At 42.7% G+C, this 13,446-nt stretch overlaps 1 protein-coding gene across 1 annotated transcript in view; it reads left to right on the top strand.

The window, feature by feature from the left end:
* Positions 1-685: 685 nt before the first annotated feature.
* Positions 686-13,446, top strand: part of LOC138765662 (leucine-rich repeat and fibronectin type III domain-containing protein 1-like protein) — a 34,635-nt gene continuing 21,874 nt past the window's right edge. Inside the window, exons 1-2 of the mRNA XM_069942624.1 lie at positions 686-764; positions 5,705-7,096. Of these exons, the coding sequence (XP_069798725.1) occupies positions 709-764; positions 5,705-7,096 (1,448 nt within the window). The 5' untranslated portion in view covers positions 686-708. The remainder of the gene's footprint in view (positions 765-5,704; positions 7,097-13,446) is intronic.

Genomic DNA, 13,446 nt, shown 5'->3' with positions numbered 1-13,446 from the left:
CATCCAAAATTGACAAGCAAACTAAAAATCCCAAATCAGATGCCAGACGTTGGCCCGACGAGTGACATCTGTGACAACAATTGTGGGAAAGTTTACCCATTCTGTACAGTTGTAGCTTTGGTGGATAATACACAACTGTATGAGTTTAGTGTTTGCCGCAGGACAGACATATAAATGTGACTCAGTTATCTCCGACCAGGGATCAGTGTCAGCCATCTGTTTTTAATAGACAGTTGAGTAGAGGAAATGTTATAGCCCAAGAGAGGGGTATAAGGGGGAGATATTAATACAGAGGGTCCCGGAGTCTTTAGGGCTCCATTATAGTGTATTGTAAGACACATTGGGGGAGATTTATCAAACTGGTGTAAAGTAGAATTGGCTTAGTTGCCCCTAGCAACCAATCAGATTCCACCTTTCATTTACCAAAGAACCTGTAAGGAATGAAAGGTGGAATCTGATTGGTTGCTAGATAAGACAATTCTACTTTACACCAGTTTGATAAATCTCCCCTATTGTCTTGAGACTACAAAACTGAGCATCACCAGGTGGTTCAGTCAGAGATACAGTATCTATAGAGTGCGGTACAGGGTAATCCATAGGATTCTTCAAACTTGGTAAAGGATCTGGTAGAGGTCAGCCATTGTGATACCGCCATTTTGTTTCCAGATTTCCAGGTCCGAGACTGTTGATAGTACCAGTAATATCAGAATGGGGGCAATCTGTTTACAGGCCATCCATACTCTGTGGAGGGGAGCAGGAGAATTGTAAGTACCTTGAAAAATGGCCCATGGGTCGGTAATATGTAGATCGTAAGTATATTAAAAAGAGCATGGCTCAAAACTGACCCCTGTGGTACCCACTAGTAACATTGACCCCTCTCATTCTGACCCCAGTGGTACCCACTTTTAACAGTGACCCCCTCCAATACTGACCCCCTGTGGTACCCACTAGTAACAGTGACCCCCTCCAATAATGACCCCCTGTGGTACCCACTAGTAACAGTAAACTCTCCAATACTGACCTCCCTTGTATCAACTAGTAATAATGACCTCTCTTATACTGACCCTTGTGGTACCCAGTAGTAAATGTAGCCCTAGGAAGTCCTGGGGAAAGAATAAAGCCATAGGCATCAAACTTTAGCAGCCATCATTAATCAAATTCCACACGCTCAGGTTCGGACAAACCCAAGCATGCTCAAATTTTGATCAACCCTTAATAGTGACCTCTCCAATATTGACCCCTGTGATACCCAATAGTAACAGTGACCTTTCCAATACTGACCCCGGCAGTCCCCATGTACAGTGCTGTTGCTTTGCAACAAGTACTGAGACACAAGTTGGAGACCAAGATTTCAAGTTGGATTGTGCCAAATAAGCAATGTTAAAAAGATTCTGTCAGTAGGTTTATGGTGACCACCTAAGGGTGACATAAACTAGTGACAGAGAAGAAGAACAAAATTATGTGCATGAGCCCAGTAGTCCTGGATATTCATGAGATGCAGAAAACTCCGCCCGCCAGCTTCTGATTGGCAGTTATCTATCCATGCTGTGTATAGGCAGTCAACTGTCAATCAGCGGCTGGAGGGTGGGAGGAGTGTGACAAGAATCCTATTCTCCTGCATATTAGGAGAACGGCTGAACAGAATGATATAAGCAATCCACTGATCTCTTCAGCATTTCTGTGACTAGTTCAACCCCTTCCCTTCTGGGCATGTATTCGTTTTTGCGTTTTCGCTTTTTCCTCCTCGGGTTTAAAAGGCCATAGCACTTGGCAGACTTAATTTTTGCATAAAATATATTGCGAAACCAGAAAAAAATGATATGCACAGTGAAATTGAAAATAAAACGCAATATTTTTTATTTGAGGTGTTTTTGTGTTTACGCCATGCGCCAAATGGTAAAACTGACTTGATATGCAAGTTTCTTAGGTTGTTACGATTACAACGATATGTAACATATAACTTTTATATTATTTGATGGCTTATAAAAAATCAAAACCTTTCAAAAAAACTAAATGTTCTTTAAAATCGCTCTATTCCCATGCTTATAACGCTTTTATTCTTTGGTCTATGGGACTGTGTGAGGTGTCATTTTTTGCACCATGATGTTTACTTTTTATCTGTACCTTACATGCTTATGTGCGACTTTTTGATCGCTTTTTATCACAATTTTTCAAAATTTGATGCGACCAAAAATGCACAATTTTGCACTTTGGGAATTTTTTGCGCTTACGCAGTTTACCGCACGAGATCAGGAATGTGATTAATTAATATTTTGGGAGATGACGCACGCTGCAATGTCAAATATGTTTGTTTATTTTTATTTATAAAATGGAAAAAGGGGGTGATTTAAACTTTTATTAGGGGAGGGGGCTTTTTATTATTAAAAACACTTTTTTTTTATTTTCACTCACAGTAATTAGAAGCCCCGTGGGGGACTTCTATATACACAGCATTGATCTCCCATTGAGATCAATGCTGTGTATGTAATAGAGCACTGATCCATCAGATCGGTGCTCTATTATAATGGTCTGCTGCAGACCATCTAAATGGGAAGGGGTTAAGGCAGCATAAACCTAGTGACAGATTCCCTCTAAAAACTAAAAACCCATCCTTACTAGTGTCCCCCCGATAACAGGACTGAGAATAGAAATGTACCGTAAGGGCATAAATTGTGAATAATGAGTGTAATCTGGATTATATCATATACCGTATCATGTTTGGCGCATAGTGCCGGACTTCTATGATTATTTCCCCATATTTCCAGGTGTTTTCTGTACTGTTTTTTCTTCACTGTAAGCCACTGCCGTGTGTTATAGTCTACAACCTTGAATTACTAAACCCTGGAACATCTACAACATATTGAAGAAGGATTTACAAAGCTTTTGTAAAACATCTATGAAAAATGAAATATCATTATTCATCCAAGACCCCAAATCGTCTCGGTTGAAGGTCTTGTGTATGAAAAGGATAACATGGTGACATTTAAAGTAATTGAGTAGAGCTTAGATACAAGGCTTTAGTTTAGTTCTCTGATTGAAAAGTGCCATACCTCTCCCAGCATGGATGCACAATGAGACTTGTAGTTCCAAAGCAGCTGCTTAGTTACCTGTTATGTATTACTGTAATGAAGTATGGCAGCTGTTCTAAGACATCATCCATACCATACGGAATACCTCCATTAACACTTGTTTAGCATGCTGACTGATTTCATTAGAATCTCCATATTCCACCATTTCCTTCTCAGACACGTCTACCATATTTTATCCAACCATTCTAGGTTTATTTGTCTTCATTTTTTCATCCTCTTACAGTAGCATTTAAAAGAATATTCCAAGCAAACACTGTGTTGGGACCAGTCTGGGGCCAAACTTCAGGACTTGAGGACTGTAAATGCCCACCCCCAGAGGGAGGCCCTGATGATGTAACTGTGTCCTCACCATATATGGACTGCCCATATATGGTAATTGTGCATAAATGGACAGTTACATCATCAGGGCGTCCCCAGGGAAGTCAGGTAATTCGGCACTGCCTGAGCCTCCTGCAGAGTGGTGGCACTGCTGGAGCATAATGTAATAAAAAATGTGTGGTTGGTGCCTGTCTGCTGTCCTGCCGCTCTGGAGGTAGCTCAAGAGAAGAAGAAAGGTTTTGTATCAATGATAGCGTTTATCATTAGATAGTGATGTCACTGGAGGTTCCCAAAGTGTCTTAAGGGGAAGCAGTAAGCAGGATTAATGTTAACAAAGCAAGGGCAGTGCCCTAGACTAGAGGTGTTAATAATAAGGTTTCTACCATGTCTTTATTTGGCAAATTACTCCTCAATAGCCATCAGGATAGATAACAAGCCATAACTAGTCATGGCTCTTTGCCTGTAGGCAAGACCAATCCATAACTAGTAGAGATGAGTGTAACTTGAGCATATTGATCATTCAGCATTTGAATACCGGTGGCTGAAGAAGTTGGATGCAGCCCTAAGTCTGCCTGGAAAACATGAATACAGCCTCAGGCTGTATCCATGTTTCCCTGGACTCCCTAGGGCTGCATCCAACTTCCTCAGCCACCAGTATTCAAATGCCGAACGATCACCATGCTCAACTTAGGGTACAATAATCGGAACTATAATCGGCCGAATCGAAGTTATCTGGCCGATTATCTTTCCGTGTAATAAACACAACAATCAGCCGATGATCATTGTCATCAGTTGATCGTTGATATAGGTTTGGACCTATAATTGTCGGGCACCGACTGCGCATCGCTACGTGTAATAGACGGCTGACGATATGGAAACAGAATACATCCATGCTGCAGGGCTCCTCTTGTGCTGTGCTTCTCACCAGGTCCCATGCGCTCCAGCTTCAGAGCGGCCTGTCTGAGCTGACAGGCCACTCAGCCAATCACAGGCCGGGACCGCCGCGGCCATTGATTGCCTGAGCGGCTTGTCAGCTGAAGTGCTCTGAAGCTGGAGTGTGCGGGACCTGGGGAGAAGCACAGAACAAGAGGAGCCCTGCAGCATGGACAGGTAATGTATACAGTTTAAGCAAGGGCTGCAAGGATCGGTAACGATGTCCATGCAGCCCTTGTTAAACGATTATCGGGCCATGTAATAGGCCCAGTAAATGAGCGCCGATATTATTAACTGGCCCCCATCGGCCCGGGTAATGATACCCTTACACTTATCTTTACTAGTCATGACTCTTTGCCTGTAGGCACACTCTGCTGGTGTGATTGACAGGCAAAGAGACTTGTATGACAGACGCTGCCAGGACAAGAAGCCTTCTTTCTTATCAATCACACCTGCAGAGAGCCATGACTAGTTACAGCTTAGTCTGTGCCCCAGTGCCAGAGTCAGTTGCATACACCATGAACTAGATTAAAAGCATAACTTTATAAAGCAAACCTTATAAGACACCTATTAGGCACTGCCCTTGCTTTTATAACATCAGTTGTGCCAACTGGTTCCTTTTAAACAGATACCTTTACTGGTAGCCATACGTTGGCATCCATCACCCTTAGGGCCCTATTCCACCGAACGATTATCGTTTGCATAATCGTCAACGATTAGCGATCTCAAACGACCGCTATTTCAAAAGACCTGAAAACGTTCACTCATTTCCATGGAACGATAATCGTTACTTATGATCGTAATTGCGATCCTTTTTTCTTCGCTATTTCTTTGCTATTGCGTTCGTATGAATTGCGAACGACCGAACGATGTCTTATTCAATGCGAATGATTTGCGAACGTTTTGCGAACGAACAACGATAAAAATAGGTCCAGGTCTTATAAAGTGATCAACGATTTCTCGTTCGGTCGTTAATCGTTAACTGCATTTCAACCGAACGATTATCGTTCAGATTCGAAAGATTTAACGATAATCTAAACGATAATCGTCCGGTGGAATAGGGCCCTTAGGCTAGTATGATTTGGTTAATGGAAATGTTTCTTTAAAAGATCTTGAGTTCTGAATTAATGCAGTCTACCAACGTATACCAGCCAGATGGAGGCCAGTAGACCCCCTATAGTCACAGTTAACATGTATGCCGGGAGCAAAACATGATGTGAACAGGTGTAATACATAACAACTTACCATATAAAGGGAACATTGGGAATAACTCTTTGATTATAACAATTAGTCATTTTATAAATTAACCTGAATTGATTGAACACCTCCAGCTATACTAACCCTATGTACCTCTTTCTTCATAGCTCCAGAATCATGAAGGGGATTATCCTCTGGATTTTAACCCTCACCTTGGGTGTAGCAGATGCTCAGATCTGTCCCAAAAGATGCGTCTGCCAGAACCTTGCCCAATCCTTGGCAATCCTTTGTGCTAAAACCGGACTGCTTTTCGTACCATCAGTCATCGATAGAAGGACAGTGGAGCTGAGGCTCACCGATAACTTCATTACGGTGATCAGAAGAAAGGATTTCACCAACATGACCCGTCTAATCCACCTCACACTATCAAGGAACACCATCAGCCAAATCACGCCTTATACCTTTGCTGATCTTCGTGGGCTACGTGCTTTACACCTGGACAGCAACCGCATACTCTCCATGGGGTACGAGCAGCTTAGAGGGCTGCAAAACCTGAGACATCTTATCCTTAGCAACAACCAGCTCAGTGAAATCTCTTCAGGATCTTTCCAGGATTTTTTAGGCACGTTGGAAGACCTGGACCTTTCCTATAATAATCTGGCTCAAATTCCTTGGCAAGCCATCGCAAAATTGACCAATGTAAATTCTCTGAGCCTTGATCACAACCTTATTGACTTTGTGCCCAGTGGTGTCTTCACGAATCTTCACAAACTGGCCAGACTGGACATGACGTCCAATAAACTGAAGACTATTCCTCCAGATCCTTTATTCCTACGCATTCCGGTCTATGCGAAGTCCAAAGGATCCCCCCTATCGTCCCTTGTGTTGGGATTTGGGGGAAATCCATTGCATTGTAATTGTGAGCTTCTGTGGCTCAGGCGGTTGACTAGGGAAGATGATCTTGAAACATGTGCATCACCTTCTAGTCTCATAGGAAAATATTTCTGGAGTATAGCAGAGGAGGAGTTTATGTGTGACCCTCCGGTTGTCACTCATCATTCCCAAAATATATTTGTCATGGAGGGAGAGGCTGTTGTTTTGAAGTGCAAAGCCGTTGGTGACCCAGAGCCTTCCATTCATTGGGTATCACCAGAAGGTAAGGTTGTCTCAAATTCTTCCCGAGCTGTCTCCTATGAGAATGGGACCTTGGAGATCACCATTACCACCGTGAGAGACAGCGGCATGTTTACTTGCATTGCATCAAATACTGCAGGGGATGCCACAGCATCTGTAGAGCTGTCGGTGAGCCCCTTACCTCATCCCGCCAATGCCAGTCAAAGGGGTCACAGACCCGATAAAGGACCATCAGATATTCTCACACCAGCCAAGCCTGGAGCTTCTGGCAATGACTCTTTAAACCACCCAGAGAGGAAGGTTATAACTGCTGAACTAAGCCACAACTCTGCTCTTATACAGTGGTTTCTGGATCGGAATATTCCTGGGATCCGGATGTATCAGATTCAATACAACAGCTCAACAGATGACAGTCTAATTTACAGGTGGGTTTCTGGAAGGCAATGAGTAGTGTTCAGTGGACCTGCTAAACTGTTTGGGTTCAGCAACTGTCAGGGCTGCATCCATCTTCTTGGGGAATCAAATGCAGAGCGTTTGGGTTTGGAGAGCATTTCCGAGTCCGACCAGTTTGACAGGTCTGCTAGACACTAAGGATTACTAAATGTGAGGAAATCCCCACTATGAGATCTCAGGTTTACGGTCTAAGGGTTGGAGTGAGATGGCATTCTGTAGTGTTGGAGTGAGATGGCATTCTGTAGGATGGAGATGCTCGACATAGGAATGGCTCCTAATAGACTGTAAAGAAGTGTCCCGGCACTCACCAAATTCTTAAATGCCTGTTTAATAAGTGTCACATCAAACAGGTACAGAAGGAAAATGCGTTCCGACCTATTGCATTCATCAGTTAATAAACAAGCATTTAAGAATTTGGTGAGTGCCGGGACACTTCTTTACGGTCTACGGGCAGGACTCTATGTGCTCATTTTTAAAACAGAATTTTTGGTTAGATAACAACCAGAGACATCTTGTATTTCCATATAAGTCATATATTTCTAATTCACAATGGTCGGTATTAACATCGGTCCAACATGGCTACAACTCTGCCAGCTGTATGCCCATAGAGCAGCACATCGACCTGACCTTATCCTGGCAGTGGCTTCATAACAGATGGACAGTTGTGGCCAAATCTCCTGTTGATCCTGACCTTGCTAGCCTTCTATCAACTGGGCAGCAACGCTGCATGATAAGTGTTTTTTCCCTGATGCCTAAATATTGGATTTCATACCATTGAACTATTCTGAATGCACATTAGTACAAGTTTCCATATACATAAGGAAACTATAAACAGCAATAATAAGAATAATAATCATAATATTCCTATACACAACAGCATCATTACATTATCATGCTGGATCTTTTACACTGTTTTGATGTCTTTTTTTTTTTTTTTTTTTATAAATAAAAATTAGAAACAGCACCACTCTTGTCTGTGGGCTGTACCTGGTATTACAGCTTAGCCTTATTTAGCTGAATTCTAGACAAAGCCCAGGGACAGGAATTATGCTGAAAAGGGGTTAAAATAAGGTTTTACAGATTTGTATAGTACTTATATGTAAAAAAAAATTTCAAGCCTTTCAGCTGCTCTATGCCCCATGTCAAGGATGAGGAACCTTCGTCCCTCCAGTGGTTGCAAAACTACAATTCCCATCATGCCTGGACAGCCAAAGCTTAGCGGTTTTGCAACCACTGGAGGGCCAAAGGTTCCCTATCCCTGCCCTATGTAGTTCTTTCCAATTCAACTTGGTGCTCCCTGCTGCCACCTCTGTCCATATCAGGAACTGTCCCCAACAGGAGCAAACCACCAGACAAATGCACAGTTCTGGACAGTTCCCGGAACGGACAGATGTAGCAGCAGGCAGCACCATGTTCCTTTGCAACAAATTTCATATCTATCCCCCTACACTAATACCCTTAGGACCTTGTTGCATGCACTGATACTTGCTGTGATGACCAACATTACTATTTCCAATGAAAAATACACATCTACCTTGTCTCATTCCTAATACTGGGGTTTTTATACATGGTGGAGGGACTCTCGACCTCCTCAGTAACTAGAGCCCAGGTGCGTCAGCCACCATTGCGTCCCTAAAGCTATGCCCATGACTGTTCCTCCATGTCACAGTTTCAGTTCTTAGCTCCTCGTATGTTCTGTCTGAATTCTCAGCAGCCGCTCACAAGTACCTCAATATTGAACCGTTGTCAAGAAGGTCAGGAAGACGTGTGACAGACGAATAGCTACTGGACTTTGTTTGTCTGTTCTTGACTTATCTGCTGTTTGTATGAGATCTTCTTGCCGTTATGGATTCTTATTGTGAAGCTCAGAGAAAACAGAGTGATTACCGTGCACTCCCTGCCAGCTGCCCGTCTGCTTACAGAAGAAACGACAGGAGTTTGGATGGATTTGTACACTCTCCCGACACACAGGGTGATTGTCAGCTTTTCTTGTATAGGTTGGTATACATAGAGGACTGTCAATAACTTCATTCATAGGCTTTCTCCAGATTTGCATCCCCACCAAGGGAGACATTTTGCGATACGCATCTGCAGTGACAGTCTGGACAGGGGGTGCATCACTTGGGCCAATAGGAAGACCAGGAGTTCGCACCAATCAGCTGTGGGGGCAGCATCCAGGCACTCCAATGTAGACTTCTTACCCCCCCCCCCCACAGCACGCTAGCAGCATAGGGACCATTGGCCAGTTGGGGTCTTCCACCTAATGCAGCACATCCAAGAAGGTAGAAACAGTAAGCTGGGATTAGTTAAGGCTCAGTGCTCCCCTATGGACATGACATTGTTATTATCTATTCAGTCTCCTACCCCCAGTTTTGAGCTGCTGCTTTCTGCTGAAGACACAAAAATCTGTGTGTGAGCTTTTCTCTCTGTCTCCCCCCTCCTCCCTTCCAAGGGGGCTGATGTTAAAAAAAAAATCCCTATCTGCAACTTTGTAATGCCAGGAGGGTAAATCATAGTAAGTTCATCAGCAAGTTGACCTTCGATTAACCCTCCCAGTTTTACAAAGTTACAGAAACAGCCTCCAGGGATTTGTTTATATCAGCCATCTCAGAAAGGAAGGGGGGACACAGAGTGAAAAAGCTCAAACACAGATTTTTGTGTCTTCAGCAAAAAGCAGCAGCTCAGAACTGGGAGAAGGAGACTAAATAGATACTAACAAGTACAGAAGGAATTGTTAGTCTCGCCATGGGGCAGTAATTTTTATATATAATTTTGCTCTTGCAGCATTCTCCCGGAGCTGGGCCCCATTGCGCAACAATTCCAGCATTGGGGTTGGTACTAGGTATAGTCAGATCAGTGTCCATAGTAAAAATTCAAGGTCTGGATATTCTGAAAATGTTAATTAGCTTCTCTGGAATGCTGGAGGTGGTCACAATATTCATAACGTTGCAACACAAAAAAGCAGCTAAAGTGGTGAACGGGGGCATTGGGGCATTGGGCCATTGGGGCCACCCACAGTGCTCCAGAGAAGCTCATTGGCATATTAGATATGAAGGGATTTATTCAGGAACCAGATCTCGAATTGAAACAGGGGCACAGAATTCAGCGCGGCTGCACCCATCTGACCATACTAAAAAGTTTATATGGGAATGGTTAGTCCTAGATTCACTTTAATCCATAGAAGTAACATCCAGTTTCTACTAAGGCCATTTTAATCTAGAAGCCATTAAAGAGACTCAGTTAGTAGGTTTATGCTGTCCTATCTCAGGATAGCATAAAGTAGTGACAGAGAAGCTGAACAGAATGATGTATCACTTACATTGTTCTGTGCATCGGATTCTGAGACTCCTGAATAACATGGACAATGAGTAGTCCTCTCCATTATGAGCATGAGCCCAGTAGTCCTGGATATTCACGAGAAGCAGAAAACTCCACCCACAATCTGCTGATTGGCAGTTATCTATCTAACTGTCAATCAGCTGCTGGAGGGCGGGGAAGGGTGTGGTAAGAATCCTATTCTCCTGCATATTAGGAGAACGGCTGAACAGAATGATATAAGTAATACACCAATCTGTTCAGCATTTATATCAATACTTTATACTACCCTCATTTAAGGCAACATAAACCTAGTGACAGATTCCCTTTAAGCCGCATTTCTTCTTGATACGTATTTTCCATTGTACATGTGTTGTTTATTCATTTCATCATATTGTGCCAAGACAGTTTGTTCTGTTTTTACTAGTGACGCTCAGTAGATCCTTCTCGTCTTGGATTGAGTTCCCTCGGTTCAGCCCTGGAGAGGATTGATTCACTTGAGTACCTAGAGATGATTGCGCTATTGTTGTTGTAACAAGGATCTGATCAGCCCTTGTGTTTCAGCTCCTGTTAATTTCATTACGTAGAACAATCTCCCAGTCTTCTATCTCTTTATATGTTCCTTGGGCTTAAATGTGATTGTATTCATTTTATCTTACAGCTTTACTAAGGCTAGGTTCACACTATGTATATTTCAGTCAGTATTGTGGTCCTCATATCGCAACCAAAACCAGGAGTGGATTGAAAACACAGAAAGGCTCTGTTCACGCAATGTTGAAATTGAGTGGATGGCCGCCATATAACAGTAAATAACGACCATTATTTCAATACAACAGCCGTTGTTTTAAAATACCAGCAAATATTTGCCATTAAATTACGGCCATCCACTCAATTTCAACATTGTGTGAACAGATCCTTTCTGTGTTTTCAATCCACTCCTGGTTTTGGTTGCGATATGAGGACCACAATACTGACTGAAATATACATAGTGTGAACCTAGCCTTTAGGCTATGTTCAAACGTGTTTTTGGCCGTCTAATGGCCATCAGAGTCCAAATAGCGGCTGTTATTTCTTAATGACGGATGTTGTTGTCCAAATAAGGGCCGTTGTTATGAAATAACAGCTGTGATGATACAAAACTACGGCCATTCTAAAAGGCGGCCAATAAATGGTCAAAAAATGGCAGTGTACGAACATAGCCTTAGGCCTTCACACATCGTCAAAAAGACGTCCGTTTTTGTTGCATGAATGTCATTAAATGGCCCTTATTTTATGACAGTGGCTGTTATACATATAGTAACGCCCTTCGTTGTACAATAATGGCCGTCATTTCCCCATTAAATTACATTTGTCCAAAAAAATGGACATCATTTTGACCAAGCATGAACATAGCCATGAGGTACTTATACACATTAGACTCAAGTTGATGAAAACAGAGCAATTCAAACAAAATAAGGATAAGTTTACATCATGTTTTTGCTGTCCATTTAACATATACAGTAGTGTAGATTATTCATCAACATGAATGAATAATCTACACAGGTGTATATGCATCTATAATTTTTGCAACACTTCACCCGCTTCTTGAGAGCCTATTACACTTGTATATATTCATTCATTTATCTATATCCCGTTAGCGCTGGGACAGTAGTGCACTCGAAGAGGGTGGATTCCATTCACAGTAGTTAGGTGCAGCAGACCTCCACTAATTTACTTTAACATATACAGTAAATGGGAAAAAAACAGATGCAAAAAAAAAAAGAAAAAGAAAAAATGCTACTGGATGCCATAGTGCAGGAAGCGTTCCCTTTGACTTGCATTATAAAAACAAAAGGGTAAGCTGCAGATAGAAAGGGTCAGACAGTGAAAATCCATCACACTTGACCCGTATCTCCACTAGAGATGAGCAAACCGGTTCGGCCGGTTTGGGATCCGGGTCGGATTTTCCCAAAAGTCCGTGTCCGGTCGGATTCGGATTTTTGGAAGTCTGCTCCGAATTCTTTTTGTTTTTCTTTCTTTGCTTGCTGCTGCTGCCATTTTAGAAAGCAGGAAGTGTTCTGGGCAGGAAAAACACTTTCCCATGATGCCCGGAACACTTCCAATCAGCAGGAATGTTGCACTAGCCCACCCCCTGTGTCTCGTCGGTATAGCTTTAAGAGGAGCAGCCTCCATGTTCACTACTGCTGCTTCTGTACTGGCCTCAAATGACTATTGCTGGACCTCCACTGGCCTCCAATGACTCCTGCTGCTCCTGTACTGGTCTCAAATGACTATTGCTGGACCTCCACTGGCCTCCAATGACTACTGCTGCTCCTGTACTGGCCTTAAATGACTATTGCTGGACCTCCTCTGGCCTCCAATGACTACTGCTGTTCCTGTACTGGCCTCAAATGACTATTGCTGGACCTCCACTGGCCTCCAATGACTACTGCTGCTCCTTCACTGCATTTGTGACCTTTTTCCTACATAGACCCTGTAATGGTGAATTTCCTGCATAGACCCTGTAATGGTGAATTTCCTGCATAGACCCTGTAATGGTGAGTTTCCTGCATAGACCCTGTAATGGTGAGTTTCCTGCATAGACCCTGTAATGGTGAGTTTCCTGCATAGACCCTGTAATGGTGAATTTCCTGCATAGACCCTGTAATGGTGAGTTTCCTGCACAGACCCTGTATTGGTGAATATTGAAGTATAAAAAAAAATTGACTTTGAGATAAGACAGTGACACTTTAAGTCGATCAACAGTTGTGCAACCCTCAACCTCCTTCTTTCTAATGCGCCCATGCACAAAGCATTCCCACATACAACAGCCATATTGCGGCACTACTATTTAGACACTAGGCGGCACTAATATTTCTAAATATTATTTAATCTCTATATGGTCCTTACTGTATATAAACGAATTAGAGACACTAACGCACAGATATCACCTATAAGACCCCTGGTGAATAGTCCTAAAGACCAGGCCTTAGAACATTACTGTTTACTGCCGATGTGGGATATATTA

This window comes from Dendropsophus ebraccatus, chromosome 10, assembly GCF_027789765.1.
Source record: "Dendropsophus ebraccatus isolate aDenEbr1 chromosome 10, aDenEbr1.pat, whole genome shotgun sequence".
NCBI lineage: Eukaryota > Metazoa > Chordata > Amphibia > Anura > Hylidae > Dendropsophus > Dendropsophus ebraccatus.
Note: the sequence above shows the minus strand (reverse complement) of the source record. Positions and strands in the feature narration are given on the sequence as shown.